Source organism: Tenrec ecaudatus, chromosome 10 (assembly GCF_050624435.1).
Source record: "Tenrec ecaudatus isolate mTenEca1 chromosome 10, mTenEca1.hap1, whole genome shotgun sequence".
Lineage (NCBI taxonomy): Eukaryota > Metazoa > Chordata > Mammalia > Afrosoricida > Tenrecidae > Tenrec > Tenrec ecaudatus.
The window spans coordinates 18,736,308-18,762,330 of NC_134539.1; the positions used below are offsets into that span (position 1 = coordinate 18,736,308).

Consider the following 26,023-nt stretch of genomic DNA (forward strand, 5'->3'; position numbering starts at 1 on the left):
AGTACTGCCAGGAGTCCATTCTGATCCGTTGGCAACCCTATAGGACAAAGTAGAACGACTCCTTAGCATTTCTGAGACTAAATCTCTACCCAAGTAGAGTGGCTGATGCGTTTGAACCACCTACCTTGTGGTTAGCAGCCCAATGGATGCCTTAAAGCCAGTCTGGATAAAGGAGAGTTCCTGGCGTGCACCAGGGTAGGCACTAAGATTGGAGAGCCCATGCTAGCCAGTCAGTCTCAGCCCTCATCCGGGCTGCTAAGAAAGTGTGCATGGCTGAATGGAGTAGGCAGGGTTTTGAAAGAAAGCAGTAGTTTCCTGGTAAATTGCTTCAGTCTGGATCAGTGGAGGTTAGCTCTCCTTACCAAGGCAGATGAGGGCCCCTCCAGGTGGGACCGTGGGTGAGGTCATAGCCATACGGAAAACGTTTCTGGTTGTCATTGATTTTACAAGATCACAAAAGAGGTACTGTAAGGCCTGCCTGACATCATCAATGGAAAATGGGGGGAAGATGAGGCTTGAGGGATGAGCGGATCGTTCATTGAAAGGAGAGAACACAGATGAGCTCATCGAAGTCTTCACAGGAAGGGAGAGACAGAAAATCCGTCTCATTCCCTGGCAGGTCTTCCTGATCTTTTATGAGTTGAGTAGCTGACACACACTGTGTCTAATAAAGAGATCACAGAAACCTCACTGGGAAAATAACAATATAACCAGTTGGGTTGGGGGGGAGGGGTGTTGGTGGTTTCGGTGGTTTGTTAAAAAAAATTTAAGTCTTCTTTCTCTGCCCTTCCTCATCATGATTTAGTAGCTATGATAAAATACAAGCGATTTTATCAGCTTTCATAGTGGGAGGCATTTCACAGGGGTATTTCTGAAGGTTTCACCCAGGAATTCTGTGACCTAGATGAGTTGGCTTGAGTTAGACTTCGGGAGAGGCTTGTCACCAGGGCAGAGGTTGACAAGGGGGCCTTGTTTCAGCACACTGATCAAAGGGAAAGGTAGCCAGGGCTGGCTGTGTTCCTGGCCGTGTTCAGAACAGTGTGGTAACAGCCATTGACTGGTGCAAGCTGCCATCCGGGGGACTTCTTTGTTTGAGAAAATAGCCAGTAACTAAGGCCCTCAGGTTTTCTGCAATATAAACAGACGTGCAGAATATACACTGACTTTGATGGAATTTACATAAAGGGAGGGGAGAGCAAAGCAGGAGAACCTTGTTTACTTTGTACCAGTCGACTGGAGGAAACAAGCAGGGCAGTGTCCAAGATAACCCATCTCTAATCCTCAAAAGACAATCCGCATATCTGGCAGATGGGATCTTTCATTACCTGTCACACCTGGAACTGAACTCACTCCCGTGACTCAGTGTTTAGCTGAGCACTAGACACCTCCACCAGGGCAGCCCATCATCTCAGAGCGACACTGTAGGACAGAGTAGAGCCTCCCCTGTGGGCTGCCAAGACTCTAAGCCTCTCCTGGAGAAGAAAGCCTCGTCTTCCTTCCATACTGTGGCTGGTGCTTTCGAACGACAGTCAGAATTCACAATGAGTGGAGCAGTAACACTAGTGAGGTAGGCACACCGTACAGTAAATCCAACATGAAAGGGGGAAAGGGCAGCATTTCCCCCGGGCAAAGGTCAGAGGGTCAGGAAAGAAAGAGGAATGGAAACATGAAGCCCTGGGAGGACGGGGATGAGTGAGGGTATGCTGACGGGTTTATCGAGGGAGATGAAACAGATGTGTGGGAATGGATGGATATAAAGCCAACGCTCCGCTTGGTAAACTCATCCAACTCAAAAAGTCTGAAGGAGAGGAGACCAGCCCGGCAGGGTGCAGGGTAGCAATGATGAAACATACAACTTTCCTCTAGTTCTTAAATGCTTCCTCCCACCCACCCACCCCCACTATCATGATCCCAATTCTTCCTTACAAATCTGGCTAGACTAGAAGATATACACTGGTACAGGTAGGAACTGGAAACACAGGGAATCCAGGACAGATAAACCCCTTAGGACCAGTGGTGAGAGTGGCGATACTGGGAGAGTGGAGGGAGATTGAGGTAGAAAGGGGGAACCGGTTACAAGGATCTACATGTGACCTTCCTGGGGGGTGGGCAACAGAAAAGTGGGTGAAGGGAGACATTGACAGTGTAAGATATGACAAATTAAAAAAAAATTATAAATTATCAAGGGTTCATACAGGAGGAGGAACGGGGAGGGAAGGGGGGAAATGAGGAGCTGATACCCAGGGCTCAAGTGGAGAGCAAATGTTTTGAGAATGATGCTGGCAACTAATGTACAAATGTGCTTGACACAATGGATGGATGGATTCATTGTGATAAGAGTTGTACGAGCCACCAATAAAATGATTTTTTAAAGTTTGAAGGAAAAACTGCAATTGGTTCCTCCCCTCATGTAACCTCCATTAGTTGCTCGTAGGAGAGGGTGCAGCATCCCGTGGCTGTACCAGGTGCGGGGACCCTTGTCTAGAACTCGGCAGTGGAACGGGCTGCCTTGCCTCTCGTAGAGAGCCAGCACCTTCGGTGGAGTAGTCAGAACTACTAACGGCAGTAACCTGACACACTGCCATTGGCAAGAAGTGTCTTCAGAGATTGGTGGTGGAGGCCCAGGAGGAGGAGGAAGCCATGCCATCTAGGCGTGCTGGGCAAGATCATAAGGGTCCTGTGGTATTGCCGGAAAGCACCCCAAGCAAGCAGATTTCAAGCCTGTGCATTGTGGGGGAGCACGATAATCAACTAGTAGTCACAAGGTTGACCCTGAATCATCAAGAAAAGCTTTTGTGACATGAAAACTCTTTTTCTACTTTGTCAAGACCTAATGTACATACCATAAAATTCACCCCTGATGAATTTTGTGAGTATGTAATTCAGTAACTTTAATAAATGCATAAATTTGTATAACCATCCACACAAACCAGCTTAAAATATCTACTGTGTTGATGTAGTATTTACCATATATACTTGTGCATAAGCCGGCTTGAATATCAACCAAGGACACCTAATTTTACCACAAAAATTGTATTAAAAATATACTGAAAATCTCAGCTTATACATAAATATACACTGTATATCCTGTACATTTCACCCTTTGAAAGTATATAATTCAGTGGCTTTTTTTGAACTTTGTCCCCACAATCAATTTTAAGATTTCCATTACCTCTACATGATCGTTACTTAACACCACCTTTCCCCATTTTGCTCAGCCCTCCAAATCCCAAACTCCCTGCCCTCGAGTCGATGCCAACTCACGTGGCCATCGCACAAGGTGGCACTGCCCTTGTGAGTTTCTGAGCTGGTGACTCTTGACGAGTTCAAAGCCTCATCTTTCTCCCAAGGAGCAACTGGTGGTTTTAAACTTCGTACAGTTCACAGCCTACCCTATGAGCATGACACCACCAGGGCTCTGCTTTACTCAGTCCTATTCAACCGCTGGTCAACTTCCTGTCTCTGTGTGCTTGCCTCTTCTGGGCATTCCACACAAATGGATGCAGACACCCTGTACAGTATGTGCTTTTTTAACTCAGCATAGCAGTTTTAAGATTCATCTACATCGTAGTGCGTGTAAATGGCTCTATTCTATTTTATGCCGAAATAATAATCGGTTGTATGCATATACCAAATGTTCCTATCCGTTAAGTGATGGGCACTTGGGGTTTTTCCTTTTTCCCCAACTATTATGAATCTGGCTGCTATGAGCCTTCTTGTCTAAGTTTTTGTGTGGACGTAACTCTCCATGTCTCTTGGCATACAGACCTAGACATAGAACTTCTGGCTGTAATCTACATGCTCAACTTGTTAAGAAACTGCATGTTGTCAGGAGAGACCAGTCCCCGGAGAAGGACATTTGCTTGGTGAAGTAGAGGGGCAGTGGGAAAGAGGAAGGCCCACAACAAGATGGAGTAGCGCAGTGGCTGCAGAATAAGAACACTTATTCTGGTACCGGATCAGGCCATGTCTCCCTCTGGTGTTCATAGGGTCGCTATGGGTTGGCACCAGCTTGATGGCCGCCAACAATATGATCCAAACTGGCTGCACCGTTTTACATCCCACCAACTCTTGCTCTTCTCTGTCTGTCTGATTGTGGCCACCACAGCTTGGGCAAAGTCGTATTTCATTGTAGTTCCAGTTTACAGTTCCCTGATTATTTGTGATGCTCAGAGGCTCGTGCTAGTTCGTGACGCGGCTTCTTTGTGACAATGAGAAAGTGGTGTCGTGTGGAGGGGGTAAGGTCCCGTACACTGAATTCAGGTTCTGTTGCCACCAGAACAAAGTGCCAACATAGCAATGCTTACAGCAATACCAATTGATTACCTTTCAGTTCCACGGATCAGCATTTTGGTGCACTTCCTACCAGAGCAGAATTAAAATGGCAACAAGACTGCATTCCCTTCTGAAGTTGCTGTTTGCTGAGTGAGCGTTTTCATTTAGGACTGCTGTATCCATTTCTCACTGGCTGGAAACTGGGCTCATTCCTAACGTAGAGGCCACTACATTCCTTGGCTCTGGGCCCTACTCCTCCATGATAGAGCCCTCAGACGTCTGTCTACCTCTCCTGGTGTGTAAAGAGTGCATGATGTTAGATTGGGTCCACCGGGATAATCTCCCTAGTTTAAGACCACCTGATTAGCAGCTTTAATGCCATGTGTTGCCTTCATTCCCTTTTGTCATGTAATAGAACATATTTAAAGGTCTCAGGATTAGGACATGGGCATCTTTAGGGAACTATTAATTCTACTTACCACACCCTATCTGAAGGGTATAATTCATCTTCATTTTAGTATTGCCCTTCTGCAAATTTTTGCAAATCTAATGTTACCAGAACATCTGCTTTTATCAAGAAAAGCCAAGCCCTGCCTCCTCTCCCCCAAATCACTTGTTCTGAAATCTCGCCATTTTTAAATGTTTCCAGTGAGCTCACTTTAAAAACAAAATCCTATCAGGCTAAACCTGTTTGTGCTCTGGTCATAGCCTAAAGATTAAATCTTTGTTGTTGTTGTTGTTGTTGTCTTAAATCATTTTATTAGGGGCTCATACAATTCTTATCACAATCCATCCATCCATCCATTGTGTCGAGCACATTTGTACATTTGTTGCCCTCATCGGTCTCAAAACATTTGCTTTCTACTTGAGCCCTTGGTATCAGCTCCTAGTTTCCCCCCTTGAAGATTAAATCTTTTATTATGGTTAAGGTGATACATGGTGTGATCATGATGTAATTAATTAGATTTAATTAATGATACCACACCAACAAAATCCATGTAATCATTTGGATGGAAGAGAAACATTTATTCTTTTTTTTTAATCTTTTTATTGGGACTCATAAGGCTCTTATCACAATCTGTACATACATCAATTGAGCAAAGCACCCTTATACATTCGTTTCACTCGTCACTCTCATAATTCACCTTCCACTTGGGTTCCTGGAATCAGCTCAGTTTCCCTTTTTTCCCCCCATCCCCTTCCCTCCCCGATCCCACCCCTGGTCCCTTGATAGTTTATGAATAATTATTATATCTTCTCTTACACTCCCCAGCGTCTCCCCTCACCCGCCTCCCCATTGCCCATCTCCCAGAGAGGAGGTTACACATAGATCTCCGAGATCGGTTCTCCCTTTCTACATGCCCTTCCCTCCTGGTGTCGCCACTCCCACTGCTGGTGTTGAGGGGTTCGTCTGTCCTAGATTCCCTGTGCCTCCAGATCCCCACTGCACCGCTGTACATCCTCTGGTATAACCAGGTCCGCAAGGCAAGGTAGAATTGGGGTCATGATGATTGGGAGGGGAGGAAGCGTTCAGGAACTAGAGGAAGGTTTTGAGTTTCATTGTTGCTACACTGAACCTTGAGTGGCCCATCTCCTCCTCACTACCCCTCTGGAAAGGGTGTCCAGCTGTCTACAGGTGGGCATTGGGTCCCCATCATGCACTCCCCCTCTTCCACGGTGATGTGATTCTCACCACCACCCCACCTTTGATGTTGGAGACCTGGTCTCCTCTGTCCTTCATGGTCACATATGTTGGTGTGCTGCTTCCGTGTGGGTTCGGTTGCTAGATGGTCGCTTGTTTGCTTTCAAGCCTTTAAGTCCCCAGACGCTATATCTCTCAGTAGCCGGGCACCATCCGCCTTCTTCACCACACTTGCTTATGCACACTTTCGTCTTCAGCAATTATGTGAGGAAGGTGATCACACAATGATTGCTTTTGTTCCTTTGTATCTGCTACATGGTCCATTCAACACCTTGTATTCGCTTAGGCCGTGTGCTTCTCTGTGGGCTTTGTTGCTTCTGAGCTAGATGGCCGCTTATTTGCCTTCAAGCCTTTAAGACCCCAGACGCTATATCTTTTTTTGATAGCCGGGCACCATCAGCTTTCTTCACCACATTTGCTTACACACGGCTGTCTTCAGTGATCATGTCGGGAAGATGGGTATCCTGCAATGGCTGCTTAGCAGGGCGAGGTGCTATTGTATTGGGGGATTATGCATGAGGAGGCCCAATGTCCATCAGCTACCCTACTACTGAACCTATAAATATATGCATATAAATCTATTGCCCCCATAATCATAAATATATTTACATATGTACATGTCTGTATTTAGGCTTCTCTGTATGCACTTTGCCTCCTACACACCAACAAAATCCATGTAATCATTTGGATGGAAGAGAAACATTTATTCTTAACAATTCTTAGAAAGGCAACTTCCTATAAAATTCTAGGGAGAAGTTCTGCCTCATTACCCCCCTTAGAAGTCGATTCGGAACTATAAACCTGCTTCCTGGTTGGAAATGGAAGGGTTTATAATAGCTGCGCTCTCGGGTCTCTTCTGGACCTAAGAGTTCTAGGACTCTCTTCTACACAGCCACCACCCACCCCTACCAGCTGCAGAATCCCCTTACCTGCCAGGTGAACTTTTGCAAAGTTACTCCCTTATCTTTTGGGGAATAAAAGAGAGTGAAAAAGAAGAATTAGAGTCTTCTTTTGCAAGGAGGTCTCGGGAAGATTGAAAAGAATTTCCGAGAAGAACCTTAGAATTGTTCTAGGACACTGGTGAGGAGAGAGGGCCCCAGGTGAGTCAAGATAACGCAGGGTCACATGCTGCCGCAAGAGGTGGAAGCTAGAAGTAAAGGAGACCTTGCCAGAGAGACAGCAAGACAGGGAAGAGTTAAACATTTCTGAGCTATAAAATGTGGACGCATTTGGAAGGAGAACCAGGCTAAGAAAAAAGCATGCCTATTAATATGACTGTTATCTGTAACAAAGCAACTCTTGTTGAAACTGCTGGGGAGGGGGGTCAGTAGGCAGGGAGTGGGGAACAAGATCCTGAAGAATTTCCAGCCAGCAAAGGATGGTAAGTGGACATGAAGAGTTAAGACCTATCATTGCTACTGACTTCAGGTTTGTAAAATATTGTCGGTGTTTCTAAGGGCCTTCCTAGATCCTTAAGTCTTATTGTACTCACAGGTGTCTTTAATTTCTTTATCTGAAGAGCTTGTTTGGTTTGTTAGAAGTAAAATTTTTAAATAGTTTCATTGGGGGCTCTTCCAGCTCATAACAATCCATACATCCAGTGTGTCAAGCATGTTTGTACATCGGTCATAGGTTGCCATCATCCCTTTCAAAACATGTTCTTACTCCTTGAGCCCTTGAGCCCAGCTCCTCATTTTTCCCTCCCTGCCCCCTCCCTCCCTCAGAAAATCTTGCTAATTTATAAATTATTATTTTCATATCTTACACTGACCGCTGTCTCCCTTCAGCCACTTTTCTTAGGATTCTTGTTTAGTGGAGTTTCTGAGACTTTGCTCCAGTAATCTTTGTGGGGGGGGGGGGCAGCAATAATTGCAATGAAAGGAGAAGGTAGCTTTTCTTAAGTCGTTATTTGATTACTAGTCTGTGGGTTAAGTTGGGGCTTGTCTGTTGGTTAAATACCATTTTCTGAGCCTTTGTTTGAGATATTGAAAGGATTTTAAATCTATAACATGCAATGGCTTGAAGAAATCCTGCATCCAAACATGGACTTGATGAATCCTTGGTGACAAGTGCCGCCCGGGAGCATCAGTCTGTCCGCGTCATCCCAGGTCAGAGGTTCCCCGTGCGTCAGGAGGACACTGCTAGATGCCCTTCATGCTGCAATTGATGTGCGGGGTGGCAATCAATGGAGCCAGAGAGTTCTGTGTCTTTCATCGTTGGTGTCTTCTACCTTAAAGGAGAGTCCCATGGTGCTATGATGGGACCCTCCTGTGGGACGCTTTACACTAAGACGGGGGGTGGGGGGGTCAGTGACAATCCCGGGAATGGCCCAGCCCTCTCACGCGCTGGAACTATGGAAAGGCTTTGAAAGTAGATATGCACGCTTTGTCCTACAGCTCCAGGGGACACAGAGTAGTGTTTTTTTCCTGAAAAGAAGGTATTAGGCCACATAAGTCTGGGAACCTATGAATTAGACTGTCCTGAGAGCTCCTGTTTTAGGATTGGTTTTGTAAGACAGAATGGTTTCCTGTTGCCTCCAGAACCTAATGCTTCCCCTTTCAGGGGCTGAATCAGTGCTATTTGTTTGTACACACACAGAAAGACACAAAACAGATGCTGTAGAGTTCAGCCTTATAACTAATAGGGATCCCTGTCTTCTTGGCCTTTCACATCTTGAGTTGAGATTGGTTCTGCCAGGGGCATCCTCACTGGGCATGTTAAACAGCTTCACAGAGAAGACTAGCATGTGTGATGGTAAAGCTTGTCCGGCAGCAGCTGCTGTCTGGGATCTCCAGCAAGGCTAGCCGTGGTGTGAATCATATGCTCTCGATACTGATGAGACCCGTGTAGGGAGACGCCAGCATACCTGAATGTTGTCTGCTTATAACTCAGGTGCAGGGAGGTTAGGAACTTGCTGAGGTCACTCAGCTCTTAAGTGCTAGAGCTAGGGCACCTACCGGGTAGGTTTCTCGGCACTGTGTTGATGCCTTCTGCAAGCACCAGTAATGCAGCGTGCATTTTTGGCTGCCTCGTGCGGATGAATGTAACACAGAATTCATATCTGAGCAGAACTTCCAGTACTTCGGGCAGACACCGTCACTCAACTTAGCTTCAGAATCTGAAGCTTGTATCTTCTTGGGATCCTTAGGTCACTGCAAGAGGCAGGGCTGGTTTTGACCAGTTAGTCATATTTACTAACTCTTCGTATACTCCTTGGGAATTATTACACACACACACACACACACACACACACACACTTCCTAGCCTAAATTGACTGTTGAATAAGGACAATCCAGTATCTTTGAAGCAGAATTAATTTCTAATAACTAAAGATAGGAGAGAACCATTTTTTAAACATTTTATTAGGGACTCATACAACTCTTATCACAATCCATACATATACATACATCAATTGTATAAAGCACATCCATACATTCCCTGCCCCAATCATTCTCAAAGCATTTGCTCTCCACTTAGGCCCTTTGCATCAGGTCCTCTTTTTTTTTTCCCTCCCTCCCCGCTCCCCCTCCCTCATGTGCCCTTGGTAATTTATACATCGTTATTTTGTCATATCTTGCTCTATCCGGAGTCTCCCTTCCCCGCCTTCTCTGCCGTCCATCTCCCAGGAAGGGGTCACATGTGGATCCTTGTAATCAGTGCCCCCTTTCCAACCCACTCACCCTCCACTCTCCCAGAATCACTCATCACACCATTGGTCCTGAAGGTATCATCCACCCTGGATTCCCTGTGCCTCCAGCCCCCATATGTACCAGTGTACAGCCTCTGCTCTATCCAGCCCTGCAAGGTAGAATTCGGATCATGGTAGTTGGGGGGAGGAAGCATCCAGGATCTGGGGGAAAAGCTGTGTTCTTCATCGGTACTACCTCGCACCCTGACTGACCCATCTCCTCTCCTAAACCCCTCTATGGGGGCTCGTACAGCTCTTATAACAATTTAGTCATCAGTTGAGAGAACCATTTTCAAATGACCTCTGTGTTTCACAATACAAGAAGTACTGAAGACCTACTGCATATTTCAAGAAGTCAACATACATCCATTAAATTTGGATTAATTAGGGTTTGTCAGCTTCTGTCATGTCCCTGGGTAGGAGAAATAGTTAATCTCTCCACTAGCTGGAAGGTTGGCAGCTCAAACCCACCACACATGCCTAGGAAGACAACCTGGCAATTGGCTTCTGAAGGTCCCAGGCTGGAGAACCCATAGAGCCCTCTGCTGTGCGAGCACGGGGTTACCACTGGATGGCATTGCCCCCGCCTAGCAGCACCAACTCTAACAAACAAGCCCGCAAATACATGATGGCTACAATGTGGTCATTTATTTCTTGCTCACATAAAGTAGGTCAAACAAAGGTTTGCACAAGAGAGTGTTTCTGGGTTGGACCAAGGAGAAGTGGTCCAACACACACACACACACACACACATTCTTGTTTATGGTTCTTCACTTCTGCTCCAGGGGCATGTGTGGGACTCTGTCTCGTGCCCACACCTGGCTGCAGGGAGCCTGGGGAAAGAAGGATCGGTGTGCCCAGGAAGAGGAGAGGAAAGGGTTTGGTTAGGACAAGACCATCTCTGCCGTGGCTTCTAAAGGGTCAGACGTCACGCTGTCGAAAACAAAGTTCCTAATTAGCGGAGTCCTGAAATTCCACCCTGAGAAAAAGAAAATGCTTTCAATCTGCTTCAGAAAACAAGCCTCCATCTCCTCGGGCTCCCCTCTAAGTCTTAATCTGCCTACTGAGCCAAAGACATTTTTTCAGCCGCATCTGTTCAGATGTTTTCCCACTGGGTTTTGGTTTTTCCCGGAGTCACCCATGAGGCACATGGTCTGAACTGGAGCCTAGGCTGTGCACAGGGATGGTCTCCGAGCATCTTCTCCTGGGCTGCTCCTCTGTCCCTGCCTGGTGACCCAATTACCCATCCTTCAGGGTCAGGACAGTGCCTGGCTCTCTGATCAGCTGTTGCTGCTGCTCTCACATCAACTTGTGCCCCGGGGGCCCCGGGTGTGTGCCAAGTACCCCTGCGACTACTGTTTCCACCCGAGACTGTGACCAGGCAGAAGCAGATGACCAGGGCTCCCTGGAAAGGCATTTGTGGGTTGGTTCGATTTGCCAACTTTCACTCTGGGAGAAAGCACTTTATCGTTTGCGCTCCCTGCCGCCCTACCCCTACCCCCACCCCGCAACCAGGGATCGCTACTGCTGAGCAACATCCCAAGGTGAAAGTTCTCTTCGCAGCATGGATACCGATACCGACACACAGGTCCGAGGTCTTACTTCTGGATCACCTCAGTCCAAGCGCCTCCCGGCTCCCCAGTAGGGCTGTGTCCCTCAGTACACATGACTTCGCGAAGGAACCTTAATCCCAACCCTAGAGACTGTGATGCGGTCGGGAAGAACTGAACAAAGAGCATGCTCCTCACCCTGGCTTTTTGGTAGCTGATGCTCCCTGGGGCACTTGCTCCCTCATATTACCAAAGGGAAACAAAACTGTAACACCCATTGCAGTGAGGTGAGTCCAATACACAGCAGCCCCGTGGGACAGGGTAGAGATGCCCCATAGGGTTTACGAAGCTATGGCTCTCTAAGGAAGCAGGCAGCCACGGCCTTGTCCTCCAGATCAGGCCAGTGGGTTCAACCCACCAGCCTGTTGGTTAGCAGCAGAGCACAGTGCTCCGTCTGGGCTCCTGACCCCCATAGGACGCCTGATCAGTTAAGAGGCCTTCCTTTCTTTCCACGTCTTGATCGTTCTTGTTTTTCATAAGCATGTGTAGATGTCAACATAAGCATTATCCCGCTCTGCCTGTAGCTGTAACTCTAACCATCTTGCTTAGAGAATGAGGCCTTCCCGATAGACATGCCGTGACTCTGCTGAAACCATATGGCTGTGGCATCGTGTGTCTGCCCCGGGCTGCTAAGGTGCCCCTCCGGCTGGGAAGGGCTCTGTGATGATGACCGAACTCTCTCTGCACCTTTCCTCCCTATTTTGCCTCTTGTGGAGTCCTTTTGGTTCCTCTGTGCCATTAACATGGTGGTCTCTCCCAGCACAGACCCACCATTGCCATATCGATTCCCTAGCCCGTTTCCGTTGTCCATTGTCCTCATCCCTGCGAACACGGGTGATGGCGCTGCCTGGCAGTCCTCAGGCTTCCATCGTGGCGCTGACGAGGAAGTCTGAAAATACTGTGGACCGTGGGAGATCAAACAGCTTCCTCTTGGAAGAATGCAAGGATGGTGACACTTGGTCTCCCATCCTCTGGACGCATCGGCAGGAGAAACCAGTCCCTGGAGTGGGACACCATGCCTGCTAAAGAGGAGGGGCAGTGAAGAAAAAAAAAGACCCTCAACAGAACATAGTGAGGCAGCGGCTGCCCACCGGGCTCACACATAACAATTACGCGGGAGGAAGGCGCAGGACTGGGCAGGGTTTCTCTTTGCTATACGTGCAGTGTCTCTAGGTGTGGGGATCAACGGTCCCTAGTAAGAACAGCCGACCTTCCTCAGATTCAAATAAGAGCCCTCGTTTGCAATGTTCTAATAGAGAACCGCCTGCCTCTCAAGTCTCCGCAGCTCTTCCTAGGGATTAGAGGAACCAGTCGAGCAAAACCTGAAAACACGGGATGTGCTGGTTATCGAGTCGGGCAGCACGTCAGTAGCATCCAGGCACTTGTTGAGAATGGAGGATACAGTTTCCCCTCACCTCCGCGGAGCCAGCTGGATTCGATCTGGGGTGGAAGAGGAGCGCGTAGCTATGAGGGTTGATTGATTAAGGAACGTTAGTTTCATTATAAAGGTCTACTGGTTATAAATACGGTGTTGGGGTATGGTCGGCACAGCCGACAGTTCGAAACCACCACCAGCTGGTCTTTCTAGTGCTTACTAGTAACCGTCTCAGAGCCCTCCGGGGGGTCACTGGGAATCAGCACGGGCTCAATAGCAGTGAGTTTGATTTGGGGTTATCGATATTTGGCTAACTTGATTTCTTAACATGGAATCATAAAGGTAAGAAGGAGCCTATAGTAACACCAGTGACCTTGGTGATGGGGAAGCGGAGGAGGGGGCGTGGTGAGCTTTGAGTGAAAGCTCAGTATAATAAACTAAGTTTAATTCACTACCATTTGGATTTTATAGCTATACACTTGCAGCCATAAAATCCACCTTGATTATTAAAATTCCTGTAGGAAAAATAACTTGGTTGCCATGCCTCTGAGCCCTCTGCCCCAGACCTCCTTCCCCCATCGGCACAGTTGTTTTCGTAACAGAGGGAGGCAACTATGGTATCAAAGCAGGCACGGTTCTGTTTCTAGAACTATCGAAATCGATTGCGTTGTAAGTTTCTGCCCCTTCTCCCAGTGCCCTCGAAATTCTGAGGCAGCTGGGCCACAGACAAGGCTGTAGGGCCCCCTGCTCACAAGGCGGGGCTTTCTTCTCCCCCTGTTAAGATTTACCGTCTCGGAAACTCGCGGGGCAGTTCTAACCTGTCCCCTAGAGCTGCTATGAGGCGCCATCAGCGCAGTGGCAGTTTGGTTGGGGCTCAAGTTGGTCACAGGCACAGGGCTTTGGTGGCAAGCACAGAGACCCGGTTCTGTCCTGCTATTTCCTCGTCTGATGGCCCCTAATGGGACCTTTCTGAGCCTGAGTTCTTTGTCTGTAGAAAAGGCTAGTAAGACTTTGTTCCCTTGCCTCCCGGGTTTGTGCTGTAAACAAAAACAACTCTGCAGCGGTTACGTAACACAGCCCACACGCACACTGATTGTGGAGACATCCACTGAGCACCTCGGTCCCTATGGGGCCCGGTTTACGTTCAACTGCGCACCTGAAGGCAGGAGATTCCAACCCGCCTAGCCCCGCTGGGGAAGGGAGGCTGCCGTGCTAGGCCGTGGCACAGCTCTACCGATAGCACGTGGCCGCCAGGAGCGGGAATCGCCTTCCCAGCCACAGGCCTGGCCTCTCTGTCCTGCTCATCTGCGCCAGGACTAGGTGCCAGGAGTAAACAGAACAAGAGGGACGTGGGCCCCTCTCTTAGGGAGATCCTGCCCTGCGGGCCAGGAAGGGAAGGGCAGAAGCTCCCAAGGACACAAAATACATTTTGATAGTTTTGATGCTCAGGAGGAAGATTAAGCTGACGGTGAGCTACCGAAGGCTGGCAAGAGGATAACGGGGGCATGTTTTGGACGGGGTGGTCAGGAAAGAGCCCACTCAGAAACAAAAGCAACACGTTTTGACTCACAGTGACGCTCGAGGACAGAGAACTTCTCCATGGGGTTTCTATGGCTGTAATCCTGCAGAAGCGGACTGCCACAGTGCACCCACACAGCACACCCACACAGTGCACCCACACAGCACACCCGGTACACTCAAATCCCTGGCCCTTTCGTTAGCAGCAGCCCTCTTAACCACTGGGCCTCCACAGTCCCAGCTAACCTGCCTGAGTGCAGACAGGACAGTCATGCAGAGACGCCAGCCAGTGCCAGCACGCTGCTCTGTGGGAGAAACTATGGGAAGCCCCTGTGGATGGATGCTGGTCAGGGTGGGCTCCCTGGGATAGGCGGTTAGACCACTGACCCGGATCATGTAGGAGGACAGAAGTCACAGAGAGCAGCTTGAAATTCTGTTCTAGTTTCACTGAGAAAACCCTGGACAATGTAAGCAGGGGAACTGTATGATCAGAGTTTCATTTTAGAAAATGCACCGCAGCTGCCACCACCCTTACCAGGGAGGTCTGAGCGGGAATCCTAGATGTCCACCTTCACCCAGGGAAACAAGGCAAAGGCTCAAATGAGCGAGGAGTGGAGGCAGGAGACCAGGTCATCTTGCAGGACTCCAGTTCTAGATCAAGTACTAGACTCTCCAGATCAATCGAGAGGGGGGCGGGGGGGGCAGTGAGCTAGCAGAGGTGTTCTGGAGGGAGAGCTGGGTTGTTGCTTACGGATAGGAAGGTAAAGTAAGTGTGCCAATATTCTCTCAGTGTCATTCCACCTGTATTCTCATCCCCCGTGGTGCTAATTCTCCTCTCATCAGTTCATACACAATCTCAATTATACAGCTATGCATATAACAGGAAAATAGCCTGTAGTCAGTCACAGTAAATGTGGAGAATCAATTCATCTACTTAAAGGTGAGCTCCTCAGAAGCATATTCAAGTTTCTGCCCCGAAACACTGTTCTAACGAGCAGAAGTATCTCTGCCTAGAAGACAGTTCAGTGGAGAGCAAAGAGGAGAGAGAAAAGGGACAACATTGAACTTGAGGCTCTGCTTTATTTTTAAGCAGAAATAAAGGATGTACAGATGTGAGAGAAAACAAAAGGGATAATAAACTCTAGGCATATGACTCCAGAGAGCTGTTTTGCCTTAATTGATGTTCCCTATTTTACTTCTCTGATTTCTAATGCCTATTACAATTGACTACACAGAACTCACAGACAGATTTTATGATTAAAAGGGTTTATTAAAGACGTTAACAAGTTGTCATGCCAGTGAGAAATGCTCAGGGTTGAGTTGTTTGTCAGGACATGTTATAAAGTTCTTTCCATTCTGCTAATACATGTCAAAGGGGGCACACCACTCCCCCAGAAGCCTCAATCCAAAGGCATTTAGCTCAAACGCTGTGGGTCAGCAAGCTCCACTTCCCCGATTCAGTGCCCAGAAGCACCCTACTCCTCAAGTCACCTCCAACACAAAAGCACTTAGCTTGGCCTATTCTGTGGGTTGGGAATTCCATCACTTTGATCCATGCCCTGGCTCTTGGTTCTTCTGCAGCAACTCTGGTGTCATAGCTGCCTTCTGGGTCCAGAAGTTTCGCTGTGCAGGGATCTTGGATCCAGAAGATGTTCACCACTCCTGGTTCTTACTGATAATAAGATCTCCTCCTAGGAAGCAGGATGACATTGCAGGGAATCATGCTCTTAATTACTCATAGGTGACTCTTATTAGTATCTTCCCCCAACTTCTTACTCCAGACCCTGGCAGGAAAAGGTGGTTTTGTGGAAGTTACAGAAGAGACACATTAAATAATCCACTGCCCCTACAAGGGCATTACAGACTTCTTCAGTTAATAGAGGCAGAGAAGAGTGAATACTATTGTAGAATATTTTATCTACAAAATGGTTCAAATAAAACTGAATCCATTTGACTTATAAAGCATTCAGCTTCAGCTATATGAAAATGATCTCATGTGGACCCTGATTTCCCCAAGGTGCTTAATATATAAATATCTCCTTGTATTTGGGATTTGTGTACATGAACTACTGTAATTTTATCTTGAGCTGATAAAAGTCTATGCATATGTAGTGTGCGTAGAACTTCCACGTCTGAGAAACAGATGCACTTTTCCCTATTCCTCCTGCTAAAAAATAGCTAAAAATATCTGGATGTTAAAAACATCCACTATAGCCTAAGAGGTGGTGAGAAAGCCGATCAGCTAGGAAACTTGGGACCTGAGAAATGGCACAAGTGTGACTTTCCAGGGTTTTCCTTTAATCGCCTATATCCCAAACCAAGAAGAGTTAACCACCTCGAAACACCAATGCCCCCCCCACACACACACACAAAGAAAACCAACCTATTTCTCTATCCAGAGGACCAGAAATTAAGAAGTCTATCACGTCAGAAAATGTTGAGACAGCAACCACTACTGCAGCCAAGCACCACAGGAAAGAGTGTGATTTGAGCGCCAGCACCTCACAATGTCTACACAGGCGGAGTGGGAGGCCTGCGCAAGGACAATGCCCCCCAAAGTCCCAATCAAGGTGGTGTCAAAAAAGATAAGGGTTTTCATTTTGACAAACATACATAACCAGTTCAGTGGCGGAAAGATGGCCTCTTCATCAAGTGGTGCTTGAGCAATTGGACATTCAAAAGCAAAATAAGACCCAGGTCTCACAGGCTTTACAGAAATTAATTTCAAAATGGCCCAAAGAGTTCATTACATATATTTCACAGACATAAACCCATAATATCAAACAACAAACTTTTAGAAAAGCATTAGGAAAATTGTTCAGAGTCTTGATCATGAAAAAGACTTGATATCAAAAGTAGGATCCATAAAAGAAACATTGATAAATTGGATCTTATCTGTAAAAAGTGGAGTCATTTTACTCCATAAAAGACCATGTTACAATAACGGAATGATTAGTGACAGACTGGGAGAAAGAGCTTGCAAACCATAGGGTTAAGTAAAGACTGGCAGCTGGAATATGATGAGCTCTTCAGAACTCAATAGTGTAAAATCCGTCAGTATAAAGTGTACAAATGCAATGCAGAGATGTTTCCAAAAGACCATCCACAGATCACAGATACACACGTGCAAATATGGTCAACATCATTAACCATTAAGACGCTAAGTAAGTACACAAGGAAATCTCTCTACATACCTATCAGAATGGCTACAATGAAAAACAGTGATCCCAGTAAATCCCAGGTTGGAAACTGGATTATTCTTCCGCAGTTAATAGAAATGGGAACTGGAATAGCCACTCCCAACTACCATATGACCTAATAATATCAGTCCTGGGTGTGTATCCCAGAGAACTGAATACTTGCTAGTAGGTTCACACAAAAAAACTCTAAGTGAATGCTTGCAGTAGATTTGTTAATCATACTCAGAACCTGAAAACAGTCCAGATGGGCTGAATTGGCTGAATGGGTAAATAAGCGGTGGCATATCTGGTCCATGAACTGCTTTTGCTATTGTTGGTGCCACGGAGTCCATTCTCATGGTCGGCACCCCGCGTAACAACAGAGGAAAACCCTGCTCCGCCGTGCCTTCCGCACCGCCGTGCCAATGTTTGAGCTCGTGTCGCAGCCACTGGGTCAGTCCATCTTGGTGAGGGTTGTCCCCTTTTCCTGACCCACCTCCTTTCCCAACCCTGAGGACAGGCCCCAAGTACAGGAGATGTCATCTCCGCCTTGGCACTTGTCAGCAGCACCCTGGCTGCACTTCCTCCTAGGCTGATCTGTCTGTCCTTCTGGCATCCACAGTGCGTTCAGTGTTCTTCACCAAAGATGTCAGTTCCTCTACGGTTCTTCCTCGTTCGTTGGTCAGCTTTCAAACCCATAGAAAGGATGGAAAATACCACGGCTTCAGTCTCGACTCGGTCCTCAAAGGGGGGGTCTTTGGAATGTTTTGAAGAGGTCTCATGCCAGCAGACACTTTCAAAGCAGTCTGTCTCTTGACTTCTTAACCGCTGCTTCTATAGCATGGAATGTGAAATCCAAGTAAAACCAAAAAGTCCTTGACCGTGTCAGGCTTCCATTTATCGCGATGTTGCTTATTATTTAGTTAGGAGGATTTTTGTTCTGTTTACATTGGGCAGTAGTCTAACTGAAGGCTGTAGTGTTTGACCTTCATCAGTAAGTGCTTCAAGTCTTCTTCACTTTCAGCAAGCAAGCTGTGTCATCTACATATCACAAGTTGTTAATAAATAGTCCTCCCATCCTGATGCCACAGTCTTCTTCATATAGTCCAGGATATGGAATATTAAACCAAGTCAAAGCCATTATCCATGAGCCAATTCCAACTCATAGTGACGCTGCAGGACAGAGTCCAACTATTCCATAGGGCTTCTGAGGCTGGACATTTTAAAATCATTTTATTAAGGGCTCATACAATTCTTAACACAATCCATACATATCAATTGTGTAAAGCACATTTGTACATTCGTTGTCCTCAAAACATTTGCTCTCCACTTAAGCCCCTGGCATCAGCTCCTCATTTGTCCCCCTCCCTCATGAACCCTTGATAATTTATAAATTATTATTTTGCCATATCTTATACTGTCTGATGTCTCTGTTCACCCACTTTTCTGTTGTCCATCCCCCAGAGAGGAGGTTATATGTAGATCCTTGTAATCAGTTCTCCCTTTCCACCCCACCCTCCCCCCACCCTCCCAGTATCACCACTCACCACTGGTCCTGAAGGAATCATCTGTCCTGGATTTCCTGTGTTTCCAGTTCCTATCTGTTCCAGTGTACATCCTCTGTTCAAGCCAGATTTGTAAAGTAGAATTGGGATCGTGATAGTGGTGGGGGGGGGGGTGGGAAGCATTTAGAAACTAGAAGAAAGTTGTATGTTTCATCGTTGCTATACTGTACCCTGACTGGCTCATTTCCTCCCCACGACCCTTTTGTAAGGGGATGTTCAGCTGCCTACAGATGGGTCTTGGGTCCCCAATCTGCACTCCCGCTCTTTCACAATGATTTGAATTTTTGTTCTTTGATGCCTGATCCTTTTGACACCTCGTGGTCACATAAACTGGTGTGATTCTTCCATGTGGGCTTTGTTGCTTCTGAGCTAGGTGGCTGCTTGTTTACCATAAAACCTTTAAGACCCCAGATACTATATCATTTGATAGCCAGGCAACATCAGCTTTCTTCACATTTGCTTATGCACCCATTTGTCTTCAGCAATTGTGTCGGGAAGGTGAGCATCATGGAATGCCAGTTTAATAGAACAAAGTGTTCTTGAATTGAGGGAGCACTTGATTGGAGGCCCAATAGAAGCTTGACATTTTTACAGACTCAGACAGCCTCATCTTTCTCCTGCAGAGCAGCTGATGGATTTGAAGTCTGAACACTAGGGTTAGCATCCCGACACATCACCCACTGCACTACTCAGTGATCAAAGGGACTAAATGTTTATATAACTAATCAGGGACCATTAGAGACTTGGAAGAATTTTCATAAAATTACTGTGAATAAGCATCAGCACTCACAAAAAGTAAACCATGAAATGTTACATACTACAAACTTGTGTCACATTTTTGAAGTGACAGAATCATAAAAATAGAGAACAGATCAGTGGTTTCTGAGGGGCAACAGAGAGGTGGGAATGAGGCGCAGGATCCGTGTGGTGCTGGAAGTGTTCTGTGTCATGACTTTATCAATGCCAATGCCTGGTCATGCTGTTATAGTCTGTTCCTTAGGGGGAACCTGATTAGCAGGTACCCAGGATTGCAATGTATTATTTCATATAACTACAAAGTAAATCTACAGTGATCTCAAAATTGAAAGTTTTATTTAAAACCCTTAAAAATGCAGTACACAGGACAATGTATGAATTTTTGAATGCTAAAATGCACAAACCCTCTCAACTTGTTTGATAGCTTCCTATAACCTCATATTCTTCAGTCACTGTCCTTTGGTTTATTTTTTCAACAACTCCACGATCGCTAGATTGGTTTGGGATCACTCTGTGAAGGGTCCACCGTAGGGTTCTCGTTGTTTCCAAGGAAAGCGTGGTTAAGTGGAAAGAGTCCAGGTGTACGAGACATGAATCGTTGATCATTCCGTGTTTCAAGAGAACGCCTCAAGTCTCCGCCCGCTGTCTAATAAACTCTCCGTTCCTTTTCCTCTCCAGGGAAGCCACTCGTGAAAGCCTCCCGGGTGACTGTGATCAACACGGAGGCGTCCGCAGTCACAGTCGATATCGGGAGCACCATCAAGACAGTGCAGGGAGTCAATGTGACCATTCACTGCCAAGTTGCCGGTGAGAGATCTCGTGTGCTTGCCCCTTTGGTGCAGATGTTCAGGGAGCAGATACCAAGACAAGTGAGACTCGGGTTCTGCTGGGTCAGGGAAAAGACCAGCCAGGCACATCAGGCGCTCTGAGAGTAAAATAATGTTATCCACGTTCAGGAGAGGCAAGATTCGTCCTGGCTGAGGGGTGGCAGGACTGGCTTTCTCCCTCAGCGTTGCATGCTGATAGAGTGTGCACATGAAAAGATGGGGGCAGAGGGCGTTCTGAGTGAACCAAAGAGAAAGTCATGGGCACAGAAGAGCTTCAAGGGTGTACAGGGTGTGGTGGGTGCTTTAGTCTCGTGGGAATCCAGAGTAACCGGAATGGTGTGGACGGACTTAATGTTAACCAGGTGTGCTGCAGCTGGATTGTGGGGACACTGAATACCTGGCTTCAGCGTGCCATTCAACGTAGCTAGGTAGTGACATTAAGGAGCCCTGTTTCCAGAAGAATGAGCCACCAACAGTATCTAGGAACAGGAATGAGGGTAGCGATACCAGAATGTAGGGGGAAGGTGAGGAGAGAAAGGGAGGAAGGGAGAACCAATCACAATGATCGACACATAACCACACACACACACACACACACAGGGGGGACGAACAAGAGAACCATGGGGAACAGACAGTGGCCAGTGAAAGATATGAAAATAATAATTTATGATTTATCAAGGGGTCACAAGGGTGGGGGGAGGGGAAAAAGAGGAGCTGATACCAAGGGCTCAGTAGAAAATAAATGTTTAGAAAATAATGATAGCAACACATGTACAAATATGCTTGATACAATTGGTGAATGGATGGTTGTAAGGGATGTAGGAGTCCCAGTAAAATGATCTTTTCGTTTAAAAAAAGGGTGGATAAACCCTGGAGTGGCAGAGCCCTGAGGTCCTATTAAGGATGATGGTACAATTGGGGAATGGGTGACGATGAAGGGTGAACAGCACGATGGACATAATTAGATGACTGAACTGTGTGCGTGGAAACTGTTGAAATGTCACAGTCTTGTTTCATGTGTGTGTGGTTCCAGCTCAGAATGACACAGGTGTAGGCAGTGCTCGGTCCCGCACCATCGCCTGAGCCCGTGTCAGGTGTGAGCGCCTTGTTGCAGACAGTGTCCATCCATCTCTTGACCATTGGCCTCACCTTTGCTCTCCCAGCCATGACGTCCTTTTAGAGAAAACATACGTGTTTGCCACAATTTTAAAAACAAAGTGCCTTTTCCCTCCCAAAAAAAGAAGGAGAAAATGAATGGCTCCAGGCCACTTAGCGTCCCCTGATTGCTGTCTTCCATTAGACATGCCCGACAGTGGCCCCTCTACATGCATCCGCAGGCTCCCCAGTGACCCCCATCTCTGAGTGCATAGGCAGCAGCACCATGTGCCCCCAGGGAGTCTGTCTTAGCTCTCCGCCCCATCAGGTGGAGATTTACCTCAGCACGTGGTCTATACGCCCAGAAAACTCATTACACAGTACGCAGAGGAAGGCTTTGATCCAGACATATTGTTTCCGAGAAGCCGTCGGGTCTGATTGTCTCAGAAATGTTCTGCTAGCCCCAGGAATTCAGAAGTATGGCTCTATCCCTATGAACACACATTAGCTTTCTTAGAAACCAGCCCTTGGCCTGTGAATTTAACTTCATCAGCAAAACCATCTAGAAATAGATCCCTCCAGTCCCTCTGCCCCATATAGGGAGGAAGACAAAATTTGTGACAGATGGCCCCTCTGTGCAGGAATTGGTGGTGCCGGGATGGCCCAGTCTTCAGAACCGTCACTTCTACCTGATCACTAAGAACACAACCCTCTGAGACATAACGTGACTGAAGAGGCATGTGGACGAAGTTGGGTCTCTTCTTGAGACTGGAGATTAATAGGAATTAAAGAGTGGAGAAGGGGAGAGAGCAGGGTCAGGAAGGGACTGGGCATCTGGAGGAGATTGAGATTCCAGATTATGTTCATGGCTTTCCTGGTCATGATGTGAGTCTTCGTTTTCATTTTTATGCATAAAATCGCTTATAATAATCGTAGTTAGCATAGAAAAGGAAACATTTGTGTCTCTGTCATTGCACCTTTTGTTAAATGAGGGAATGAGTCAAAGTGGATGGCAAAGAGCCAGCTTTGGACTAGAGCTCACCTGCAAGTTTGCTAGACAAGGCCATTGTCACTGAGCTGAGTCCCCAGGTAACTGTCATGCTAATTGGAGAGGGAAGGCCTTTCAAGCTACAGTGACTCCTATGCTTCCTCCCCACTAAGAGTAAACTCCACCCTGTCTGTAGTCCAGGGACTTGGTGACCTATCTAAACTAATTGCTCTCAAATCAATTCCAACGCATGCAAGCAACTCCCTTCGTGCCTGAGTAGAACAGGGCTCAATAGGATCGTCAATAACTGACCTTCCAGAAACAGATCACCAGGCCTTTATTCCCAGAGTTGGCAGCCCAGTGCTTTGCTATTTTCACCACCTGGGCACTCTGTAACCTCCTGACTGCCTGGGTGGAACCCTGAATGCCCCAATCACACTGTAATGGCTTTCCGGTACAAGCTTGAGGATTCACTGGGCTCTGGTAATGAGCAGGGAAGTGGGACTCCATAACGGATAAGTGTGGTTACATGAAGATTTCACATCAAAACCATTCATCTTATTTGTTTGGGCAATTTTTTGTGACCATGGTTTTCCAGGTTGTGCCCAGTGGACATAGAAAAGAAAGATAGAATTTTCAGAAAGCTCACAGCCTGAAAAGGATAAGCGTCGTGAAAATGCCTAACTCTGACACAGTGCGGTGCGTGGATGACAGGGCTGTGTGTCCTTGTAAAGGATACCTTGGTGTATTGGAAAGAGTTCTGCTAGTGTGAAAGAGTTTATATATATGATGCCCCCAAAAAGGAAATACAGAACCCCACTCTCTAAGATACAGTCTAGCATATCACTCAATAGTAAACATTTTGTCCATCATAAGGATTATTATTAAATAGTACATGATTGACTTAGACATTCTCATGCCCAAACGAGAGGTTAGTGGTTTTCTATTACATTGAATCACCCTACATAATTCCTGCACAGACAGGCTTCAACTTGTAAAATGTAGTCTCACTAGTTCTTCCCAATCTTGAAAGATAACAGTGCTGATGCCAGACACTGGAAGGCTTTGTCGGAGGTCAGCAGTTCGGCGTGTGGCGGGTAATGTAGTTCAGACAAACAGATGCACGCAGGGCCTGAGCTAGGAAGAATGCACTGCAGGCGAAGGAAGGAAGCCAGTGTGGCTGCGCTGTGAAACCCACTGCCAGTGAGCCCACGCCCACCCACAGCAACCCATGTAGTTTCTTAGCGTGAGCACCTCTGCTGGAGCAGACAACCTCATCTTTCTCCGGAGCAACTGGTAGATTTGAACCGCTGACCTTTCAGTTAGCCGCCGACCACCTAACCCACAGCACCACCAGCGGTCTGTAGTATAGACAGCAGAAGAGAAAATAGCGTGAGATGTAGGTGGGTGGAAAGGCAGGGCCTAGATCTACCAGTCAGTTGAGGATTTACCCTAAAAGCAAAGGAAGCTTTTTAAGGGCTTATCTGGAAGATAAAATTAGCAGGACTGGTGATAGAGAAATAATTCAGAAGTTAACGATAGACCATCTACCAATTAGAAGCCCTAGTGGTAGAATGAGTGAGCCTCAGCTGATAACGAATTCACCAGCTGTGCCGTGGAAGAAAGATGCGGCACTCTGTTTCTGGAAAGATGTACAGCGTCAGAAACCCTATGGGATTGTTCTGCTCTATCCTTATATGATTGCTCTAAGCAGCTCCACAGCAATGGATGTAATAGTTAAGTTAGACTAGAGTCTCATAGCACGTAGATTCCCATACATCAGGCTCAAGTAAATGTCAATAAACGTTTATTACCTGTCATGGGTTATGGAAGAGTCTAAGGAGAGTATTCCTGGTAAACTGAAGAAAATCCGTCCCTTGTGGTTATTCAGGGTCACAAGATGCTGGTGGCTTTGCCACCTTGACACATGCCTTCCCAGATCTCCCTGGGGGGGCATCTCCAATCCTGCCCACCAGCAAAGGAGAAATACAAAGGATGGGCAATGGAGGCAAAGTAGCTCACATGGCTGGTGCTCACATTTCCTCTCAGACACCTGGATGCTCACAGTACTGTACTTGGGGTTCTGGGAAATATAGCCTCACAGCGCAGTGAGGGAGGGGAAAGGAGTTTTGTGGGCAGCTCTCAGCATCTGCCAGAACCTGCAGAGAGAAATACAAAAGGCTAAACCCCTTCTCCCCACACTTATATGGCTCCTTAGAATTGTCGCTAAAGCTGACCTTTGAGTTACTGTATCCTTTCTCCTTCGGTGCACCAAGCCCCACCACTGTCACCACCACCGTCACCCCAACCACCACTGTCACCCCACCACCACCGTCACCCCACCACCACCGTTACCCCCACCACTACCGTCACCCCCATCACCACCACCCCCACCACCATCACCCTACCTAAGGAGCACCTAGAACTTCTTGTGGCAAGGTGCACCTTCCTGTGAACTGCCAGCCTCCGATGTTGACCAGCTGCCCTGGAATGAGCAGCTTCCAAATATAGAAAGTGGTCCACTCTGTCTCCACTCCCTCCCGTAGCCCCCGTGCTGCAGAGAAGAGCCGCCCCTCCCTTTGCCCTTGGAGCATGTCCGCTTCTACTGTGCAGCCCCTGCTCTTCGCTGAGCAGGGTCACAGGTGGGAAGGGCTTTTGAGTCGGACTCTGGGGAAGAGAGGAACAGCTCCCAAGGCCCTCCCCATCCTGGTGCTCCCACTCTCCTCCTCCTCTCTCTCGCCTTGTCATCAGCTCTCGTGGTTTCTCCCACGTTGGCATTCTTTCCCTTGTCTCTCTTCCCTGCCCTGCCCCCTTTCCCTGTCACTCCTGTCTTCTCTCTCATTCTCTCATTCGTCACCCCCTTCGATTTCTCATGTTTTCATCCTTGTGTGTTCGTTCTCTCTCTCTCTCTCTCTCTCTCTCTCTCTCTCTCTCTCTCTCTCTCTCTCTCTCTCTCTCTCTCCCCCTCTCCCTCTCCCTCTCCCTCTCCCTCTCCCTCTCCCTCTCCCTCTCCCTCTCCCTCTCCCTCTCCCTCTCCCTCTCCCTCTCCCTCTCCCTCTCCCTCTCCCTCTCCCTCTCCCTCTCTCTCTCTCTCTCTCTCTCTCTCTCTCTCTCTTCCTCCCCCTCTCATACCTCCTCCCACCCTCTCAGGTTCTCTCTCCCTGGCCTCTGAGGACACCCCGCTGAGCGGCAGGGATCTTGTGCTGGCTGCGGCTGTCGGGGTCACACACAGGGAGACACCCGCGTGCCATGGCACATTGCGGGGAGATGCTGCACACCCTGTTCTCTCAGCCAGCACGCTGGTGCGCATGGCGCTAAAGGACCATTTACTAGGGCTTTCTTACTCGGCCTCTGACTCTAAAAGAGCCTTTGGTGCCTCTTAAGTGCTGGGTGCTCACTGCCCACAGGCCTCCTCAAAGGAAGGTGCCAACAATGAGTGCCACCC

General features: G+C 47.4%; 1 protein-coding gene across 2 annotated transcripts in view; it reads left to right on the top strand.

Annotated features, from left to right (window-relative positions):
• The window catches only part of ADAMTSL1 (ADAMTS like 1), a 394,101-nt gene that overhangs the window by 310,937 nt on the left and 57,141 nt on the right, over positions 1-26,023 (top strand). For both annotated transcript variants that reach the window (XM_075559969.1, XM_075559968.1), the window contains exon 21: positions 20,347-20,475. In XM_075559969.1, the coding sequence (XP_075416084.1) occupies positions 20,347-20,475 (129 nt within the window). The remainder of the gene's footprint in view (positions 1-20,346; positions 20,476-26,023) is intronic.